At 37.5% G+C, this 19,080-nt stretch overlaps 1 protein-coding gene across 1 annotated transcript in view; it reads left to right on the top strand.

Annotated features, from left to right (window-relative positions):
• Positions 1-18,998, top strand: part of RASGRP1 (RAS guanyl releasing protein 1) — a 40,427-nt gene extending 21,429 nt beyond the window's left edge. The window contains exons 6-16 of the mRNA XM_029964257.1: positions 1,756-1,929; positions 2,690-2,806; positions 4,468-4,743; positions 6,892-6,972; positions 7,565-7,669; positions 8,524-8,633; positions 9,243-9,387; positions 10,085-10,121; positions 10,706-10,852; positions 14,119-14,492; positions 15,908-18,998. Of these exons, the coding sequence (XP_029820117.1) occupies positions 1,756-1,929; positions 2,690-2,806; positions 4,468-4,743; positions 6,892-6,972; positions 7,565-7,669; positions 8,524-8,633; positions 9,243-9,387; positions 10,085-10,121; positions 10,706-10,852; positions 14,119-14,492; positions 15,908-16,042 (1,701 nt within the window). The 3' untranslated portion in view covers positions 16,043-18,998. The remainder of the gene's footprint in view (positions 1-1,755; positions 1,930-2,689; positions 2,807-4,467; positions 4,744-6,891; positions 6,973-7,564; positions 7,670-8,523; positions 8,634-9,242; positions 9,388-10,084; positions 10,122-10,705; positions 10,853-14,118; positions 14,493-15,907) is intronic.
• Positions 18,999-19,080: the final 82 nt, after the last annotated feature.

Raw genomic sequence — 19,080 nt, forward strand, 5'->3', positions numbered from 1 at the left:
CCACAGAATCCTTTTATTCTTCTCACATGGCACCATTTACTGGGAGAAAAGCTGCAAATGACCTGCTGTGTCATTAGTCACAGAAATAACTATTTCAAGGTTTGTTCATTTCAGAGTCAGAAAGGAATACTCGATCCCCTGAACATACCCAGCACACAGTAAAATATTGCATGAGACACCATGTATCTTGCAGCAAATTAAAATGGAGTGGTGTTCATGACTGCAGGCATGCTGGTTCTTGGAAACCATTTTAATTTATAGTCATAAAATACAGGGACACTACATTCTTTGTAAGAATCTGAATCCTGCATTCCTGTTGAGGCTCTTAAGTTAGTCATTGCAATAACAGACATGCATTACTTAAGTACCTGAGCTTCTTTACCATATCTGCCACTAACAATCTTGTGTCAACAATCTTGACCTTATTAATAAATTTGTGCACCAAAATTATTTCAAAACTTTCAAGTAGCAGGTTAGATGTAAATTTCTTCAGCATTGAAAAGAAAATTTTTTCTGAAGGAGACAGCTGCTGAGAACAAAATATAAACTGATTCATAATTGTACTGAAACAGCTATGAAGACTATAATTATGGAGTCAGATATTGAAAAATTATCTATCTCTGTAGAGTAGATGCTTAAATTTCAAGATCCAGCCAAACATGGCTGGGGTTCAAAATTCAAACAGTAATTGTTGTAATGTAAGTACCATGTAATCTCAGAGACAGCTCTACTTATTAATGTCAATTTTTCTTCATTTTTAATTTAATAAGAGGACATAATAAGCTGTCATATATGCTTTTAAAGTGTTAATAGTTCTTATTAAACAGATAGAAAAAAAATATAAAGTTATGAGAAAGTGAGAGAGGGAGAGTAAGAAACTAACACCAGCCTGATGTTTCTTTAAGGATCAGTGCCATTCAGCATATTCCGGTGGCCTTAAGAAAGGAATATATGTCTATTACAGCTATGAATGTTTTTGGTAAGATGTTAGTATTAGAGGTGATAGTAAAGAATGAATGTATAAATCCTATATCATGCTTTCTGATTATTCAAATTCTTGTGTATTTTTGCTAATGGATAAACCAAGACAATGGATAAACATTGCATCAACAAAAGCAAATGATTGGTTCTCTTTGATCTTAAAGGGGAGAATGGCTTAAAAAAAAATCTGTGCGTCACATACAGGTATCTACTGAATAATTTTAGATTGCCTTAGTTAAATAAGGGAATCTCACAAGCTGTATTAAAAATACCAGGGCATCTGTAACCCTCATTCTTAATGGTCTTATCTCAGTTTCGTATTAATCTCATTGAAATTGCTTTTTGTATTAGTGTAGTTTAATTTAGAAGTGTGCCTTATCTACATAAACTGGACACTGAACTCCCTTAAACTAATACTGATTTACTAGATTACACTTTAAATTCAGTTTAACCTTCCCTATAGAAGCCTAGACTCAATGAATCTATGAAGCCACTGAAGCTGGAGGGAAAGCCCCAATTCTACTCATCCTAGGGTCTATAAGAGCCAAGGCTCCTGAGATATGGCAAAAAGATGCTTTCAGCTAATTCAATTAGTTGAAGCCTCTGCTTTGAACTGAAAAAAAAATCTTTTACAAAGGAAAGATTTCAGTCTTATGGATATTTAAGGTATAAAATATATATTTTATATTTCATTTGAAAAGCAGTCTTCTGCACACAGATCACGAGGTACATGAAACTGTACATGAATTTTCATTTGCGCTTCTTTTGTTTAAGTTCTCAGATTATCAGAACTACATTGTGAATAGTTGTGTGAAAGAGAATCCAACAATGGAAAGATCAATTTCTCTTTGCAATGGTATCTCTCAGTGGGTGCAGCTAATGGTTCTCAGCAGACCAACACCACAGCTTCGGGCTGAAGTGTTTATCAAGTTCATTCATGTTGCACAGGTCGGTTAAAATCTGACATGTTTGGTGTTTATTTTGTCTTTCTCTGATACCTTTATATTTAGATACTTTGATACCCCATTTTTTTGCTCTTCCCATGCTACTACTGTGGAGACAACTGGGAGTGTTGGCACTGGCCTCCTGGTTCATACACACCGCATGTGTATTTGTGTACGCTGTGCTGTCATATCAAGTATTCAGATATTGCAGTGTCAGGGCACCGGGACTTTCTCATATTCATTGTGAGAAAATAGAAAACTAGAAAAAACTGAAAAACTAGACTTGCTTTAGAACTAGCAGGTGAGATTCTAAGCTGTGAATGGAAAGCTGTACCTTTCCAATGCATAAATCACTCCCATGCCTTTGGCCATAATTAAAAGCATTCCACCAGAAACGCCCTTCCGGATAAAAGCAGAGCTATGGTCCTATTGATATTCTTCCCATACTAATTCAGCTGCAGTCATAACCAAGATAATACAAATGTTTACTGGTTGTGGTGGGCTCTGGGAAGAGGGAGAAGTACTGAGGAAGTACTTTGAAGACTTACTGTATCTGCACATTTAATATCTGATTTAATAACAGTAGGATAAGTCCATGTTACACCCAGTAAAATCACAATTCATTACCAAAATACATGAAGTCAAATGGCACAAAACTTGTAAGACTTCAGAGTAAGACAATAGAGGAAATGTAAAATTTGTGTGTATGTTAAATGACTCGAAACTTTAAATAATAAATACTGATTTTTTGTATGTCAATACAGAAGCTCCACCAGCTGCAGAATTTCAATACATTAATGGCAGTGATAGGAGGTCTCTGTCACAGTTCCATTTCCAGGCTTAAGGAAACAAGCTCATGTGTTCCTCATGATGTAATTAAGGTTGGTATTGCTTCTCTAAGTTTTACAAATAAGATAACCTTTAACTTTTTTGTCATTGCACACACAAAAAACAGCCTTGCTTCATTGGATAAGATGAAAAGACAGAACAAAAATTCCTTGGGTTTCATCTCTACATCACCAGTTACTCCTACACTTCTTTCAACCCCAACTTTCTTCAAGACTTGTATAGATTCTCTAAGGTTTCTCTTTTAATCCTTAGATGTGACAAAGCTGCATTTTCATGTATATGCAGTAGTATCGAATAGCATTTAAACATGAAAACAGAAAATTGGATCCTAGAACATTTGGGAAAAAAACTATTGTCATTCATAGCAACATTGACCATCCTGAGTCTGTGAGAGCTCTTCTCTTTGAGAGCTCTTCTGTGAGAGCTCTTTAAAACTGAAAGGACTGGTTTTGTTTATCACATCTTTCCCAGTGATGGATTTTATCTAGTTCAGATTTGAACAAATTTAGCCCTAATACACACATTATAATACAGTGGAATATTAGGAATCTTTTAATTTCCAGGTAAATTCTTGTGAAATACAGATGAAAGCTACTAAAAATGTGAATGAAAGCATATTTTTTAGCAATAAAATGGCTTCTTAAGAGAGTAAGTTACTTTATTATTTTATTTTGTCTGGGGCCTGAAAGATTTTGTGTAAGTATCTAATGAGCATGTTTTGATCACTGTATGATCAGCTTGAATAACAGTGCATACCTGGAGTATAGTCCTCCCACTGGTAATGGTTGCCGCACTCAGAATCTATAAAATCAGTTAGTAAGGTTATTTTATAAACATGTTGTTTTTCACATTTTGTCATTATATGGACTACATTTGCATACATCATTTGAGTAACTTTTTGTATCAAAAAATCATATACAAGCACTAACAGGAAGCAGATAAAAACAGGCTGGTAATTAGTGACTTGAGAACACATTTTAAGGTTTAACTATAAGACAAAGTTTGCAAAGGTAACAAATCCCAAAGGAACTTCCCAAAGAAAATATTGGTCCATTGATTTTATAACGTTAAGAGTCAATTTTGTATTTCTATAGTATTAAACAAGGGAAATATTTATACTGCTAGACTGAAGATTAATTTAGCCTTCGCAACAACCCCAATATATTGTTTCTAATTCATGGAAGAATTTCTCTTAAAAGCACAGATGCGCCACCTTGAACCGTAGTACAAGTTCTTATCACACTGCAATGGGATCATAGCACAGCATAGGCTTTCTCTGCCAGGACTTTTCCAGCAATGCTAGCTGGTGACTTGAAAGTCAGAGAAGTGCATTCCATGTTTTAAGGTAAAGATGGATGCTTTTATGAATGTCAGAGAGCTTGTGCTTATGCATTAATTGCATACAGAGCCCCTTGATTTGAGAGGATCTTCTTTCCATTTGACTAAATGGGGAATGTAGGGAGACCAGCATTATAGATTAGGCTGTAGAATAACTATCTATAATTATATATTAGTACCTAGATTAGAGGTATAGGAAATCTAGAATATCCAGATTTCGTTTAAAATTTTAAAACCTGTTTCAAGAGTCATTGCGAGTAAACTCCTTCACAATAACGTGAGAAGTTCTTGTGCTGTATGACAAAAAAAGAAACAGTAACCAGTGTTGATTTTTTTGTTTTCTTTTTATTTTTAGGTGTTTAATGAAATGACAGAACTGCTTTCATCCTACAGAAATTATGATAGTTACCGACGGGCCTATAACGAGTGCAGTAACTTTAAGATCCCAATCCTTGGGGTCCACCTGAAAGACTTGATATCACTTTATGAGGGCATGCCGGACTACTTGGAGGACAAAAAAATTAACATATACAAACTATACTCCTTGTATAACCACATAAATGAGTTGATACAACTCCAGGAAATGCCACTTCCCCTGGAGGCTAATATGGACCTTGTTCATTTGCTTACAGTAAGTCTGTTACATAAGATAAATACCTCCATTTAAAAATTTCATATACCTCTCAAACAACTAAGTAGAGAATTCCATTAATTAATTAATTATGAATACGTAATATTGTAAGATTTTTTTTCCTTAAGGAGAAATGTACAGTAATAGAAGAGAAAAAGCTCCTGATACTGATTTATCTGTCAGCAAGAGCAGAGGTGCCAGTATGCTTCCAGTTATTTCTATGAGGGAAGGAATTGTTTATTTCTGCTTCACTATAGTAGTGTGCACTCTCTGTACTTTCAAGAAAGAAGTGCTCTGAATCCTCTGCTGATTGAGCCTAAACAGGGAGAAAGACGGAAAGCTTCCTTAGATGCACCCTGGAGGCAGAAGATTGCATACAAATATTCCTTGTCTTGAAAATACAAACTTTCACACAATTATGTGAAAGTTCAGTCCCTCAAGATACCACATTTCTAGCCAGGTTTCTTCTGGTACTTAAAAAACTGTCTGACATAAACATTAGTCAAATATAGTTGTTGTATTACTCTTCCAGTCACATTCTAGTCAGTGCTGTGCTACTAAAAAAACTGATACTACCTAGGACGTCTGTTACAACAGTACTTTTAACTTCTCCTAGTAAGTTAAAATACTACCTTTTATTAAAATCGTAAATCCACCTTTTGGGTTCTCAGTTTTGTTTAGCCTTGACAAGTATCTCACCTTGGAAAAACTAAATGGTCCACTTCCTCTTTCTGGTTATAAGCCCTGTTTCAGGAAAAAGCTAATAGATAAAAATGCTTATGTGCCTGAGGTTATTTGTTATCTCTGGGAGCACTCTTGTGTGAAATTAAGCACAGGTGCCCAGGGCCTGAAATAAAGCAATGTGAATTTCTTACTTCTTCTTGCTATTTGTTTTGTCTGAAATTATACTGTTTTTTTTTAGTTTTAAATAATGTTTATAAAAATGGCTATTACAGATATGTAGAACTTAGGTCACAATTTCATACAGCTATATATGACAGGACATAATTGAAAAGAAATACTTCATTTCAGTGCAGGAGTTTCTGAAGTTCTAATACTCTAGGGCAGATAATTTTTCATTTTTTTCCTGATTTTTTCAACAGTCTTCCTCCTTCTTCTGTTTCCTTTATTCATATGCTTTCCCATTAGCAGGCAAATCAGTATGAAGAGGTATTAGTAATCCCATACATAAATCATGAGAGAAGTAGCATAACATTTGGACTTTTGTTTTTTGAGTGTCAGAAACTACTTTAAGATTTCCCCAAGAATCTACAATTATTGACTATTTTGAGTACAAAAGTAATTTTGCAGTTGTTCACAAGAAAGTTACTGCATATCTGGAACTTGAATAAGGCTATTCATTGAATAAAATAGCTTATTTTTGTTTCTTAATTTATATACATATGACTGCAGCAATTTTGACTCTTTGTAAAATGTTTACATTTTCTTTGGACTTGTCACACATTGAGGCTCATAACACATTTACACCTGGCTTTCTATTCAAATATTCAAAAACTGTCATGTTACCACTCTTCATCTTAGCTTGAAATTTGTTTCCAGTCTATAAAATATTTGCTAGACTATTTTCCAGGACACATGCAAAAGCAAAGCTAAATTTGATAATATTTACCCAGGTATAATGTTCTTCCCTTTACATAACTGCTGTTGACAGCTAAATGTTCTCACTAAATATATCCTAGTCCATCTTTTATCCTCATCTTATACTTAGCTCAACACAGTCACATGTGAAATGTTTAAACAAGAGTTTTCTGAGAATTTGAGATGGACAGTTTCACTGGAATGGTGCTTTTGTACTTAGCTGCACAGTAGACCACTTGAATATTATGGGAGCGACAGTGTTTTTCAGGTTATGTATTAAGTGACTGCTGATCCTGCCTGCAGTCACTTGCTGTGCTAATGACTGTAGCAGTGTAATGTTACAGATGTCCAGATAATGGCAATAGAAGTCTGGAATGTAGAATTGTACCCATTTCAAATCACTGTGAACACCTGTGCAGCTCAAGTGCACTCTTCTAGGTGCAACCTAAATTAAAAAATAATGCACCAAAAAATATGAATGCACTCCAGAAACAAGTTTATAAAGTAGTACCAGCTGTTTTGGGATTAAACTAATATGTTTGTTTTCAGCTGTCCCTTGACCTTTACTACACAGAAGATGAAATTTATGAGCTTTCATATGCACGAGAGCCACGAAGTCACCGAGCTGCTGTAAGATTCTTAACAAAAGTTTTTTTATGAGTAATGTAAATTTTATCCCTTGTGTTAATTTATTTTATTTTATGCTAAATTGAAAGATTTTTAGCCTTATATACTGAGTGAAGCATAAATTATTTGACTGACGATTAAGTCTAAGCTAGAATACATGGGAGAGTTGACACCATATCAGGTTTTATAATGGGAACACAAAGACAAATGAAGACACTTGTGGAGAGACATAACATCAGTCTCAGTCTTGGCAGTTAATACTGTTTTTTTCAAATAAAGAATTCTTATATGATTCAAATGATGAGACCCATGAGTGTTACATGGTAGTTTTCTTCCTGTTTTATAAATGTGGAAAAGATGGTGATTTTTCAGGGCTGCCAGTGAACTGTGACAATTTAAGGAATGACTGCTGTTTTGAACAGTTCAGGGAAGAGCTTCCTCTGAAACACCATGTAACTATCGAAAGTATGATGTCAGGTCCAATAGGTCATTTCTGCAGTCCTGTATCACATAGTCCACTGTCACAAATGACAGAAGTGTAATACTGAAAATCTTTCCATGTGGTACTAATAAAGTTCCATTTGATTTATTTTAGCCTTTGACACCCTGCAAACCACCAGTAGTTGCAGACTGGGCCTCAGGAGTGGCCCCAAAACCTGATCCAAAAACCATCAGCAAACATGTTCAGAGGATGGTAGATGTAAGTAAGGTTGGCCCATGTACCTTACATATCAGTCGTAGTCTCAATCTCTAGGTATGAAAAGGTACAGGGATGGGAAAAAATAATGAATGCATTCAAAGTGGTGCTGAGCTTGTGATCACTTCTGTCCTCACAAATAGATATTTTTGCCTAGCTGTAAAGAGCAGCAGTGGCCAGTGAGGCACGGATGGAAATTTCTTAAATGGCTGAGGAGCTAGTGGGAAGTGTGAATGCTGGTTTGTATAGTTCCAGAGTCACTCTTTCAAGCAGCCAGGGAGTCAATTTCTAAAGAGTTTGGTTTTGCATGCCTGCTTCATCTCTTTTCTTTCTAAGAACTTCTAACATTGTGAAGCATGCTTTGATACATGCTGTTTTGGAATGTATTTCTGAATCTGACTAGGTTTCCTCCTTGCCTTAGGGCCAGAGACAAACAGTAATGCATTCCACAAGTGGAAACAGGTGTCTACCTGACAATTCCGTCATATAACTGATTTTCTCATAACATTGACTTGATAAAATAAGCTAGGCAGCTACACTGATTTGGCTACAGAAATCATCACTGAGAGCACTAATTGAGACCATTAGTATAAGTTGTATATGTGGGCTTGGAAAAAATGATCTTAAAGCAAAAGTAAAAAGGAACACTGCAGCCTGTGTTGACTTCATGTTTTGCTGCAAATCAAGAAATCATAATTCTTCTTTAGTTTCAAGCAAAAAAAGAAATTAGACTGTTGCACTGTTTAATAGACACTGGGAGAGAAAGGAAGAGGAAATCCATAAATAATGTAGAGACTTTCTGAAGCAGTAATTCAGACCATCCTCATTATAAACTATTCTGCTATTACCTTGTGCAGTCTGTCTTCAAAAATTATGACCATGATCAGGATGGATATATCTCCCAGGAAGAATTTGAAAAGATAGCTGCCAGTTTTCCATTCTCATTTTGTGTAATGGCAAAGGACTGGTGAGTACCTGCTTATCAACTTTGTAGCATCTGTTTTGGGAGGGATTTGGGGGGTTTTGTGTTTAAATTGTATTTCTAACATTAGAGTGGTAAAAGCATCCTCTTCATGCCCAAACAGAAGTGAAAACGACTGACAAAAGTATTTTCTAAATGTGTTGTGAATGACATCTTCAAGGGCTTACAGCAGTGGTAACCAAGCTGATTTAGAAGGAAGAACAGAAAATAGAAAAAGAACTATTTTTTTTTAATATTTAGTATATACTACGAAAGATATTTTGTAAGATAAAGCTGTCCCTAAAAAATAGATAATTGGCAAATGTGTATTTTGATAAAATTAGGAAAATTTTTCTTAACATATTGAAGCGTAAAAAATTACAATAGTGATTATTCAGATGCTTAGTATGAAGTAGTTTTGAGATTGCATGACATATGCAGATATTCCATTTATCCTTACAGTCTGCATTTTAAATGTGTAGATAGCCTTCTGTATATTTTGGGAACAATTTTTCGCTCATTAAACTACTGCTATTATGTGAACAAAGATATATTTAATTCTCTTTATGCTTTTAACAAAATATATATCTGAAAACTTTTTTTTTTCTTTTTCAGGGAAGGTCTGATTAGCAGGGATGAAATAACAGCTTACTTTATGAGGGCTAGCTCAATCTACTCCAAATTAGGACTTGGCTTTGCTCACAACTTCCAAGAGACCACTTACTTAAGGCCTACTTTCTGTGACAACTGTGCTGGATTTGTAAGCTTACTTTTTAGTAAATTATGTTAACATTCTTTGGAATAATGCCTTTTTTCTCCCATAATCACCTTGTGTCATATACAGAAATGGATCTATGTAAAACATCAGTGAAGTTATATAGAACATCAGACTTGTGTCTGTGTAGCTGTTTAAGGTATCCTTTACATGCCTCTTGGCAGTATACTAATATCTCTTTAAACATGGATCATACCTTGGGGTCTTTGGTTGTGCACCAAACACAGTCTCAGGCAAGACTTCCAAATCCAGAGCCTTCCACCCCACGGGGCTGATAGAACTCATGTCTTTATACAGACATAACATGCCCCCTGCCTGTGGCATAGAAAGATTTAATAAAACTGACTGTCCTACCAATCTTCTGTTCAGCTGGGATCAGACAAGGGTGCTGAGATAAAAGAATTCTCCATCTACTCCAGCTCCACAATTTCTCAAGGGGGGCTATCAGATCTGCTGATGTGTTCATTAGTGACTAGATCAAAGTATTTTGCTTGAGATTGAGGAACACACATGAAATACTCTGTTTACCTTATGCTAAAGAGGTAAATAGTTCAGATTTTGACCTTACGATTAAAAGTGCAGGAAAACAAGATATTCTGCAAGTGGAGCTTTTAGTGTATTTTTATATTTGGAGGTATCAAACATGCAGAGAAATATATTAATTTGTTTGTTTGAATTTTAGCTATGGGGAGTCATTAAACAAGGATACAGATGCAAAGGTAAGGTACTTTATACTTTGTTAATTTTAAACTATAATTGATACTGAATGGCAAAAACCCCTGATCATCCTGTGATCCATTGCTGTGTCTATGGACCTATTTAATCTGACCTCTCAGAGAGGAGAAGACTGATTCAAGAATAGTACAACAGATGGTACAGAAGAAATGCAAAGATGAAGGAACTTGTAAATATCAGCTCTAATGCTTTGCAAGACATCACTGAATTTAGAAGGTTTGGGAACAGACCCTGGGGCACAAACATCAACACTCTCTGAATACTGTGCAGCACATTCCCAACATATATTTTGTACTTTTCTTCTTCATCTGCTTTCTCTGCAACTCCTACAGTCAGAAGACTGTTGTGACTGAGTATTGCCATTTTGTATTTTCATAATGAAAGGGAGTTTCAGACGTACATAGTAAAGGGATATCATTGGTCTGTTTACCAGATGTATGTTTTTACAGGTAACATACGTAGAGAACACTAAAGGTTTCATGCTTCCCAGGGAGCCAACACAGTGTGAGAGCTATCTTAGATGCTACACCAGAGCCACTGAATCATGTAAACTTTGTTTTGTTTATAGACTGCGGAATGAACTGTCACAAGCAGTGCAAAGACCTGGTTGTGATAGAGTGCAAGAGAAGACCCAAAACTTCAGTTGCAGACAGCAGCCCAACATCTGCTCTTGCATCAAGCCTCTGCCCAGTAGGAGTCAAAGAGCAATTCCATGGTAAGAAAAGATCACATTGAAAAGATCACATTAAAAAGATCAAAAGATCAAGACAATCTTTCCCTTGCTCCTTTTTTTTTTAGGCTGAGTTATACAGCATAGTTTTAGGTTTTGTTAATTAACTGCAGTGTTTTATCAACATAGAAACAAGCACCAGGTATAAGTGAGTTCGTGTCAAGTAGCACCATTGCAGTTCTAGGCTGAATAAAGATGGACTCCCTTTCTGGGAGATCTCTTGTCACACTACGCAATGTATGGTACACAAATTCCACAAAAAAAAAAGAGTAAATCTTCTGCCAGACTCTCACGAGAACTAGATGCTATGACCAGAACAGCTGACAGGTTCCCTTAATTGTCTCACCTTGTGACAAGCAGGTCTTTTTTTTTAGCACTGTTGTAACATTGACTATCTCACTGTTACAATTCTGACTCAAATTTTAATGTGGAGTTTATAAAGTCAGTTTACTTATATATTTGTGTGATAGGAAAGCCAAGATGTTGTCTTTATTTTTTCCACTTTGGTAGGTGAATCTGTAATTCCTCTCCATCCGTCCACTTTTCACAGAATCAGAAATGAAAAATCTACACCTCTCTGTTCTTTTCTCCTTGTATCAAACAAGCTGTATAAACATTTCATATTGTGTATTACCATGTAGGCTCCCAAAGGAGTAAGTGTTGTCCTTGAAAAAGATCAGGCTACTCTTGTTTTAATTTTGATGTTGATGTTCCAACTCTCTCCATATTCACTTTCTTTGAATTTCTCTCCCGCTCTTTGCCTATATCTAATATTCTTCAAATCTGCTTCCTGCCACTTGAATTATCAATCTTTTCTGTTGTACTTAATATTCATACTCCTGGATTCAGTCTTAGTTTTCCTATTAGCACTCACATCAAGCTCAGTGTGGTCAATTTCTCTTGATAACTATGTGCAGCTCTATGATTGCACCTGCAGCACTAATAACCAGCTCATGGGATGTCATGCTTATAGAGACTGAAATGTAGTGTGTGGCCTGGTCCATCACCACCCAGTACACCAGAATGTAGTACCTCTCAACACCATGTCATGTCAAAGCATGAGAATTCAGGTCTAGATTGAAGATGTACAGATGAATTGTTCATCCATATCCCCATTTAATTCTCCAGAGCCTGAAGCACCTACTGGACTGCTTGTTCTTTCCCCACATGCCTGAACATACCGTCTTACTCTGTTTTCTTCCTAACAATAGAAATTACTGAAGCAGGTCTTTTTAAAATCCTTTAATCACATCTTTTACCCATGGCTTCTAACACTGTGGGTTTGCCCTCCCCCTGTTTTTACTTTTAATTGCAAAAGTAAAAATATTTTAGGATGACATATACAAAAGCAGGGTAAAATTAAAAACCACCATTATTTCACTTTTATAAAGTGGGTAATTTGTATCTTAGAATCATAGAATCATAGAATCAGCTGGGTTGGAAGGGACCTCTGAGATTCTCAAGTCCAACCCTTGATCCAACACCACTGTGGTTACTAGACCAAGGCACTAAGTGCCACATCCAGTCTCATCTTAAAAACTCCAGGGACAGTGAATCCGCCACCTCCGTGAGCAGCCCATTCCAATAACTGATTACTCTCTCTGTAAAAAATTTCTTCCTAATATCCAACCTAAAGCTCCCCTGGCACAGCTTAAGACCGTGCCCTCTTGTCCTACTGCTGGTTGTCTGGGAGAAGAGACCAACCCCCACCTGGCTACAACCTCCTGGCAGGGAGTTGTAGAGAGTGATCAGGTCTCCCCTGAGACTCCTCTTCTCCAGGCTAAACAACCCCAGCTCCCTCAGCTTCTCCTCATAGGGCCTGTGCCCCAGTCCATTGCCAGCCTTGTTGCTCTTCTCTGGACCTGCTCCAGGACCTCAATGTCCTTCCTGAAGGGCCCAGAACTGGACACAGTACTTGAGGCATGGCCTCACCAGCCCTGAGTACAGGAGAAGAATCACTTCCCTGGTCCTGCTGTTCCTGATCCAGGCCAGGATGCCATTGGCCTTCTTGGCCACCTGGGCACAGTGCTGGCTCATGTTCAGCTTCCTGTCAATCCAAACTCCCAGGTCCCTTTCTGCCTGGCTGCTCTCCAGCCACTCTGTCCCCAGCCTGTAGCGCTGCAGGGGGTTGTTGTGGCCAAAGTGCAGGACCCGGCACTTGGTCTTGTTGAACCTCATCCCATTGGAATCAGCCCAACTCTCCAGTCTGTCCAGGTCCCTCCTGCCTTCCAGCTGATCGACACTCCCCCCCAACCTCATGTCATCTGCAAATTTGCTAATGGTACACTCAATCCCCTCATCGAAATCATGAATAAAGATATTAAACAGAACTGGGCCCAACACTGATCCCTGGGGGACACCACTGGTGACTGGCCACCAACTGGATGCAGCATCATTCCCCACCACTCTCTGGGCCCGGCCCTTCAGCCAGTTCCTAACCCAGCACAGAGTGCCCCTCTCCAAGCCGTGGGCTGCCAGCTTTTTCAGGAGTGTGCTGTGGGAGACGGTGTCAAAGGCTTTGCTGAAGTTCAGGTAGACACATCCACAGCCTTCCCCTCATCCACCAGGTGGGTCACCTGATCATAAAAGGAGATCAGGTTGGTCAGACAGGACCTGCCCTTCCTAATCCTGTGCTGGCTGGGTCTGATCTCTGTCCATCCTGTAGGTGCTGTGTGATTGCACTTAGGATGATCTGCTCCATAACCTTACCTGGCACTGAGGTCAGCCTGACCGGCCTGGAGTTTCCTGGGTCCTCTTTCCAGCCCTTTTTGTGGATGGGCGTGACATTCACCAGCTTCCAATCATCTGGGACCTCCCCAGTGAGCCAGGACTGTTGGTAGATGACGGAGAGCGGCTTGGCGAGCTCTTCCACCAGCTCTTCTCTTAAAGCTTCATGTTGTGGTAACACTGAATGAGCATCCACATTTAATCTTCCTGCCCAATCACTGATGTAAATGGTCTATATAAAACCCCTTACCCATCTCACGGTTTTTCTCTAGCTGACCTTGATGGCACACCTGTTTTCTTCTTACTGATCCACATTTATCTTACCAACACAGGGCAAAAAGTTGTTCCAGGAGACACAACATTGAGAAACTTCTAACGACACCTATTTTGGAGAGCAATGAATGTAAAAATCAATAAGGAATAAATGTTGTTTTATTTATTAAAATGTTTTATTACTATGCCTCCTGTTTCTCCTTTCCTGGGATGAGACCTTGCCTCAGTTTACTGTATATATTTTATTAAAGGACAAGAAGAAGGATCATTCACCTTTCCTAACGGGGAAGTAGTGGAACACAGTGAAGGCAGCAAGGACCGAACCATTATGCTCATGGGTTCCTCGGCTCAGAAAATCTCAGTGAGACTGAAACCTGCTGTGGTTCATAAAGGTACACAGACTGATCCTGTACTGCTGGCTGGTGATGTATCTCGTAAGCGGAGAGAGAAGAAAGAACATAGGATGCCAGAAAATCCTTATCTCCAGACAACTCCACTATCCACATTTCCAAGCCCACTTCTAGGCCGCAAAAAGGCATTTGTTAAATGGGAAAACAAGGACGCCAGCCAGAAAATGAAGGAGGAGCATCACAGCTGTAAACCCTCATACCAGGAACTTGAGCAGGTACATACATAATGAAACAAATTCTATTTTACATAACAGTACCATCAAATGATTGGAGGGTATAGGGGAGGGGCTGGGTGGGAAGGTGTCACCTTACTCCAGTGTAATTAATTGCCAATTTAATTGAAATTAAACAACCCATGAATAGCACTGTAAATTCTCAGCCTCTTTAAACTCTAGCAATACTTTACTTCAATTATAAATTTTAGCACTAATATAGGGCTTAAGGAATAAATTTTTAAGCCCTTGTTATGATCATGCTGATCCCTGTCAGTTTTGGAATGTAAACATAATCCAATCACTAAGGATAGGATGTTACTCCATAAAACGAGGAACATAGTTCTGAATTTCTTCCTGGTTTTGCTGGCCTCTGCTCCCCTACGTGACTGAATATATAGGGCTGGGAGGGCAGGCAACTCTGCTTTTGTTCAACTGACAAGTGTAAGTCACCAAGACATTTTGCTGTGTGAACAGACGTGATGCTTCTTGGTAGATTTCACCTTCATCAGCCCAGTTTTGTCTCATCTTACTCTACAAGAGATCTGACAAAGTAGCTATTCATAAGACTGTGTCACCTCAAATTTGGTCCAAATTCAGGTTTGTAGAAACAACACCTGCCAGACAGATTAAGGAGACTATCACAATATCAACAATGCAACTGATGTATGGATCCAGCCATAATTATGAGGAACAGTCAGACTTATTTTCATACTTTACTCATTACTTACTACTATTCTGTGAACAACCAACATGGAAACAGTCCAACAGGACTACACCCTGATCTTTGAATGATCAGTATAACTTTCAAAATATCCTTTGCTGTTGTTCAAGTGAATTAATCTTTTATGAAAGACGAATGGTTTATTAAGACAGAGGTTAGGTCAAGAATCTTCCAACACAGACCACTTCCCTTTCAATCAACAGTATATTCAATATAACAAGGATGTGAAGCATGGACACACTTATAAAAACTCATTCTTTAAAATGTCCCGCTCCTACGAGTCCCACAATTTACACTTGACCTTGCTCCCTCAGCAGATCCCGACCTCAATTACTAAACAGCAGATGATGTTATAAATTAACAGCTTAGACTGTGGTACATCAATTTCTGCATTAGTAGAGTGGTAAAGTGTGAGCTGTGTTGTTGTTTCCCCTAGACTACTGCTGTTATGACAGGAGCAGGGGAGGGTGGATAAATGCAGGCTGTGGACATGGATACCTGCTGCTGGGAAGTTGTAACAGGATACACAGAAGACAGACCAGTGACTGTGGAAATGTTCAAATGAGTTTCTGGTTCTGTTCCCCTGATAAGAGCTATACCAACTTCTGTTTATGGCAGTCAACCTAAATATACAACCAGACATCCTGAAACAAATGCAAAATGAAATACAATTCTCTATTTTTTGTTTGTTTAGGAAAGAAATATTCTAAAGGCAGACAATGAAGGTTTGAAGATCCAACTGGAACAGGCACATAAAAAAATTGAATCTCTCACAATCCAGAGAAGAAACCACGTAGTTGACAGTCTACAACACAGAGACTGCTCCTAGCAGATGAAAATCTTCTGCAGAAGAATGTAAGACTGAAGGAGGGGCTATGATAAAGCTGCTTTACCAAGTGAACTGGAGAGAGAGTCTGAAGGATGTTAAGCAGAAATGTTCTCTTCACTCAACACATTTCCCTATTAAACATACATTCCTAAACACAAAAATCCATTCCTTTGACTTTTTAAGGTAATTTAGCATTATTTGTGCAATGAAAATAGTACCTTCTGGGTTTGCTTTTAAAAGGAGTGCGAGTGTTGCTGAAGTCCCTGTTCATGTTGAAGACCACATGGATTCCCCAGTGACTTGGCTGCCAGCAGCACACCTTAAGTCTACAAGTGTTCTGACAAAGTAGCTGTTCATAAGACTGTGTCACCTCAAATTTAGCCCAAAATCAGTTTTGTAGAAAATAAATGTTCAATAAAGCTGAGGAAGTAAAGCTGTAGAAATACTACATTAAGAGAAACAGTTCCTTCTCACCGGGGCTGAAACCAATTAAAATCATGAACTGTCACCTTTATTTCCAAAGCTTAACAAGAACATTAAAATAAGTAGTTAAGCTAATGATATTTGATTGAGTCTTAAACTTTAAGATAAACTGACAATTTTTTTAAACCTCTTTCAGAGCTTTAGAAGTTCTGCTGCTCAAACACTTACCTTTATTAAGGTAAAATAATTGAGACTAGAGACTCGACTTTGAATACTGCTTCCATTTTTGCATTCCGTGCCATGACCTGGCTTATTTGGCTTAAGGGATAAGTTCTTGTCCCCATACAGTTGATATGGGACAAGGTTGATTATTTTTCTCTCACGTTAAAGTGGATGCCATGGTTGAGTAGAACCTTTAGACCATAATACAAGTGAAACTGTAGAGTAATCCCAGTGCAACAGCTACTGTATTCCAGAGCTCCTAACAAGGTTTCTCCGTTTTCTCTCTCCTAGATTTCACATGCACTTTACATAGAGTCAAGATGAAGCGTGCTGTTATGTCTGTAAATTTTGTATAGTAAAAGGTGTGAGGGAAGTAATTTAAAGATGCAAAGTGTACATATTGTTAAGAAACAACAAAAGTGTCTTTCAAGTTACTGATAAATCTACTTGTCAGAACAGCCAAATTTAAAATTGCATTTGCATTTCAAGAGAATCTGTACACTTACAGTTGTATAAAACTTGCTTGCATTTATCAGAGATTTGTCATCACACGTATAAGCATCAGAAACAAAGTCCACTTAATGCTCCTCAAAACTCCTGTTACCAAGTCCTTCATAGATTAAAATTTAGTCAACCTATAACAATAGCATGTGTGCTTTGTGTTCAAATGTATAATATGTATAAATATACATTCCATTCACAATTTACAGTCACAATTAAGTACATGAATGCTGCATTTATAAAGAAAGTTAATTTGAAACTACCTGCCCGTTTAGTGATTCTTGATCTGAAGAAGAGATTGGATTGTGCTTGCAACTCCATGTATAAGTAAAAACAAATGGATGGAAAGAGTAGTAGTAGTAGATTTTCTGTTACATTACTGTAAATAACTGAAATGCATAGGAAAAAACCAGAAGCTCTGAAGATTGTGCAGCTTTTTTCCTTCCTCATACACTAAACCTGAACTATTAACAGTAACATGGAATTGCACTTTGATCAGTAAAGCAATCAGAATGGCTTTCAGGTCATGCCTGCAAACTTGGTTTGCCCATTTTCTGTAAGCTTCTTGATTTTGTCCTCTATTCAGGGAACTACAGCAAGGTGTATTTCTAATAGGCATTTAGCAAATAAAAGTCTCTTTCTGCAATAATTGAGATAAAAGTTGAATATATTTTCACATATTTCAAAAATACTCCAAAAGAGCAGATAAGACTCATAAATCTTGTGCAGCCAAGGTAAATGTTCACTTGTGGTCTAAACTCTAGATTCTGATTGAATTCTTGTGTATGCATATACTTTGTCTATGATTGAAGGTGGAGATCATGAACAAAACCTCTTGTTTAAAAGAAAAATTCTCTAACATCAGCAGCTGACCCAAAGGCTACTGTGTTACTAGGTAGAGTATTTAATACTCAAAATTGAGTTCTGACCATAGACTTGTACAGTCTTAAGTGCTAACGATGTTTTTCTGTTGTCTTCTTGTTCAGCCTGAATAACTTAAAAGAGATCTGTCTGCAGGAATGTCTTAGAAAACAAGTGTGCTGAAAAATTCCTGCTGCAAAGAAGTCAGTTGATATCTGGAGAATTTCAGAGCTCTCTAAGTACCTTCAGGCTCTCTGTTTGCCCAAAGCCATTTACAGTTTTTTCTCCCTCTCTTGTATTTTTTTTTTAAATGGTGTGAGCCCTTTCTTTTGAGACTTCCTTTTTCCTGCATGAAGGACTAATAGTGGAACCTAACCACAGGGAAACTGTTAAAACTGACAAAGCTACCAACAAAAATCACTTGCATCGGTGTTAATCTTCAAGGTGCTTTATGTTAGGAAAAAAAGATACAATTAAAAGTGCTGTTTAAAAGTCATGGTAGCAAACACTGATATTGAAATTTATCTTGTCATGGCTAATTTAAATGAAAAATTCACCTTTTTCCTTCTCCAGGTTCAGCTGCACATACAAGAAGACAGAAAGAATAAGCACCAGTCCCCCGTCCCCCATTTACTTTTTAGGCGTGCATTCTGGTAATTTAAAGTAAATAGACTGAGTAATACCACAATTAACAAAGCAGGGCTACTGTTCATATTCAGGTTAAACACAACCACTTTTACATTAGCTTATATATGTTTTTGGAACTATGTGTTTGTTCAGTAGCATCTGTTATTTTGTTATAATTGATCTCTATGGCAACTAGAAAAAGTTAAAATGCTGTCTGAGAAGATTGAAAATGTACAGATTGTAAAGATTTTATATAAACTGTAAGATTTTGGTTCAATATTTATAATAGAAAAAAAATTAAAATTGGATTTTGTGCCTCTGACTTTGTATCTCAGAGAAATCTATACAACCAATATTCATCTTTCTTGACTGTCACCTGAGCCCCTTCTACAGGATTAACCAAG

Source organism: Manacus vitellinus, unplaced genomic scaffold (genome assembly GCF_001715985.3).
Source record: "Manacus vitellinus isolate BGI_N305 unplaced genomic scaffold, ASM171598v3 scaffold_6_pilon, whole genome shotgun sequence".
In the NCBI taxonomy this organism is placed as follows: Eukaryota; Metazoa; Chordata; class Aves; order Passeriformes; family Pipridae; genus Manacus; species Manacus vitellinus.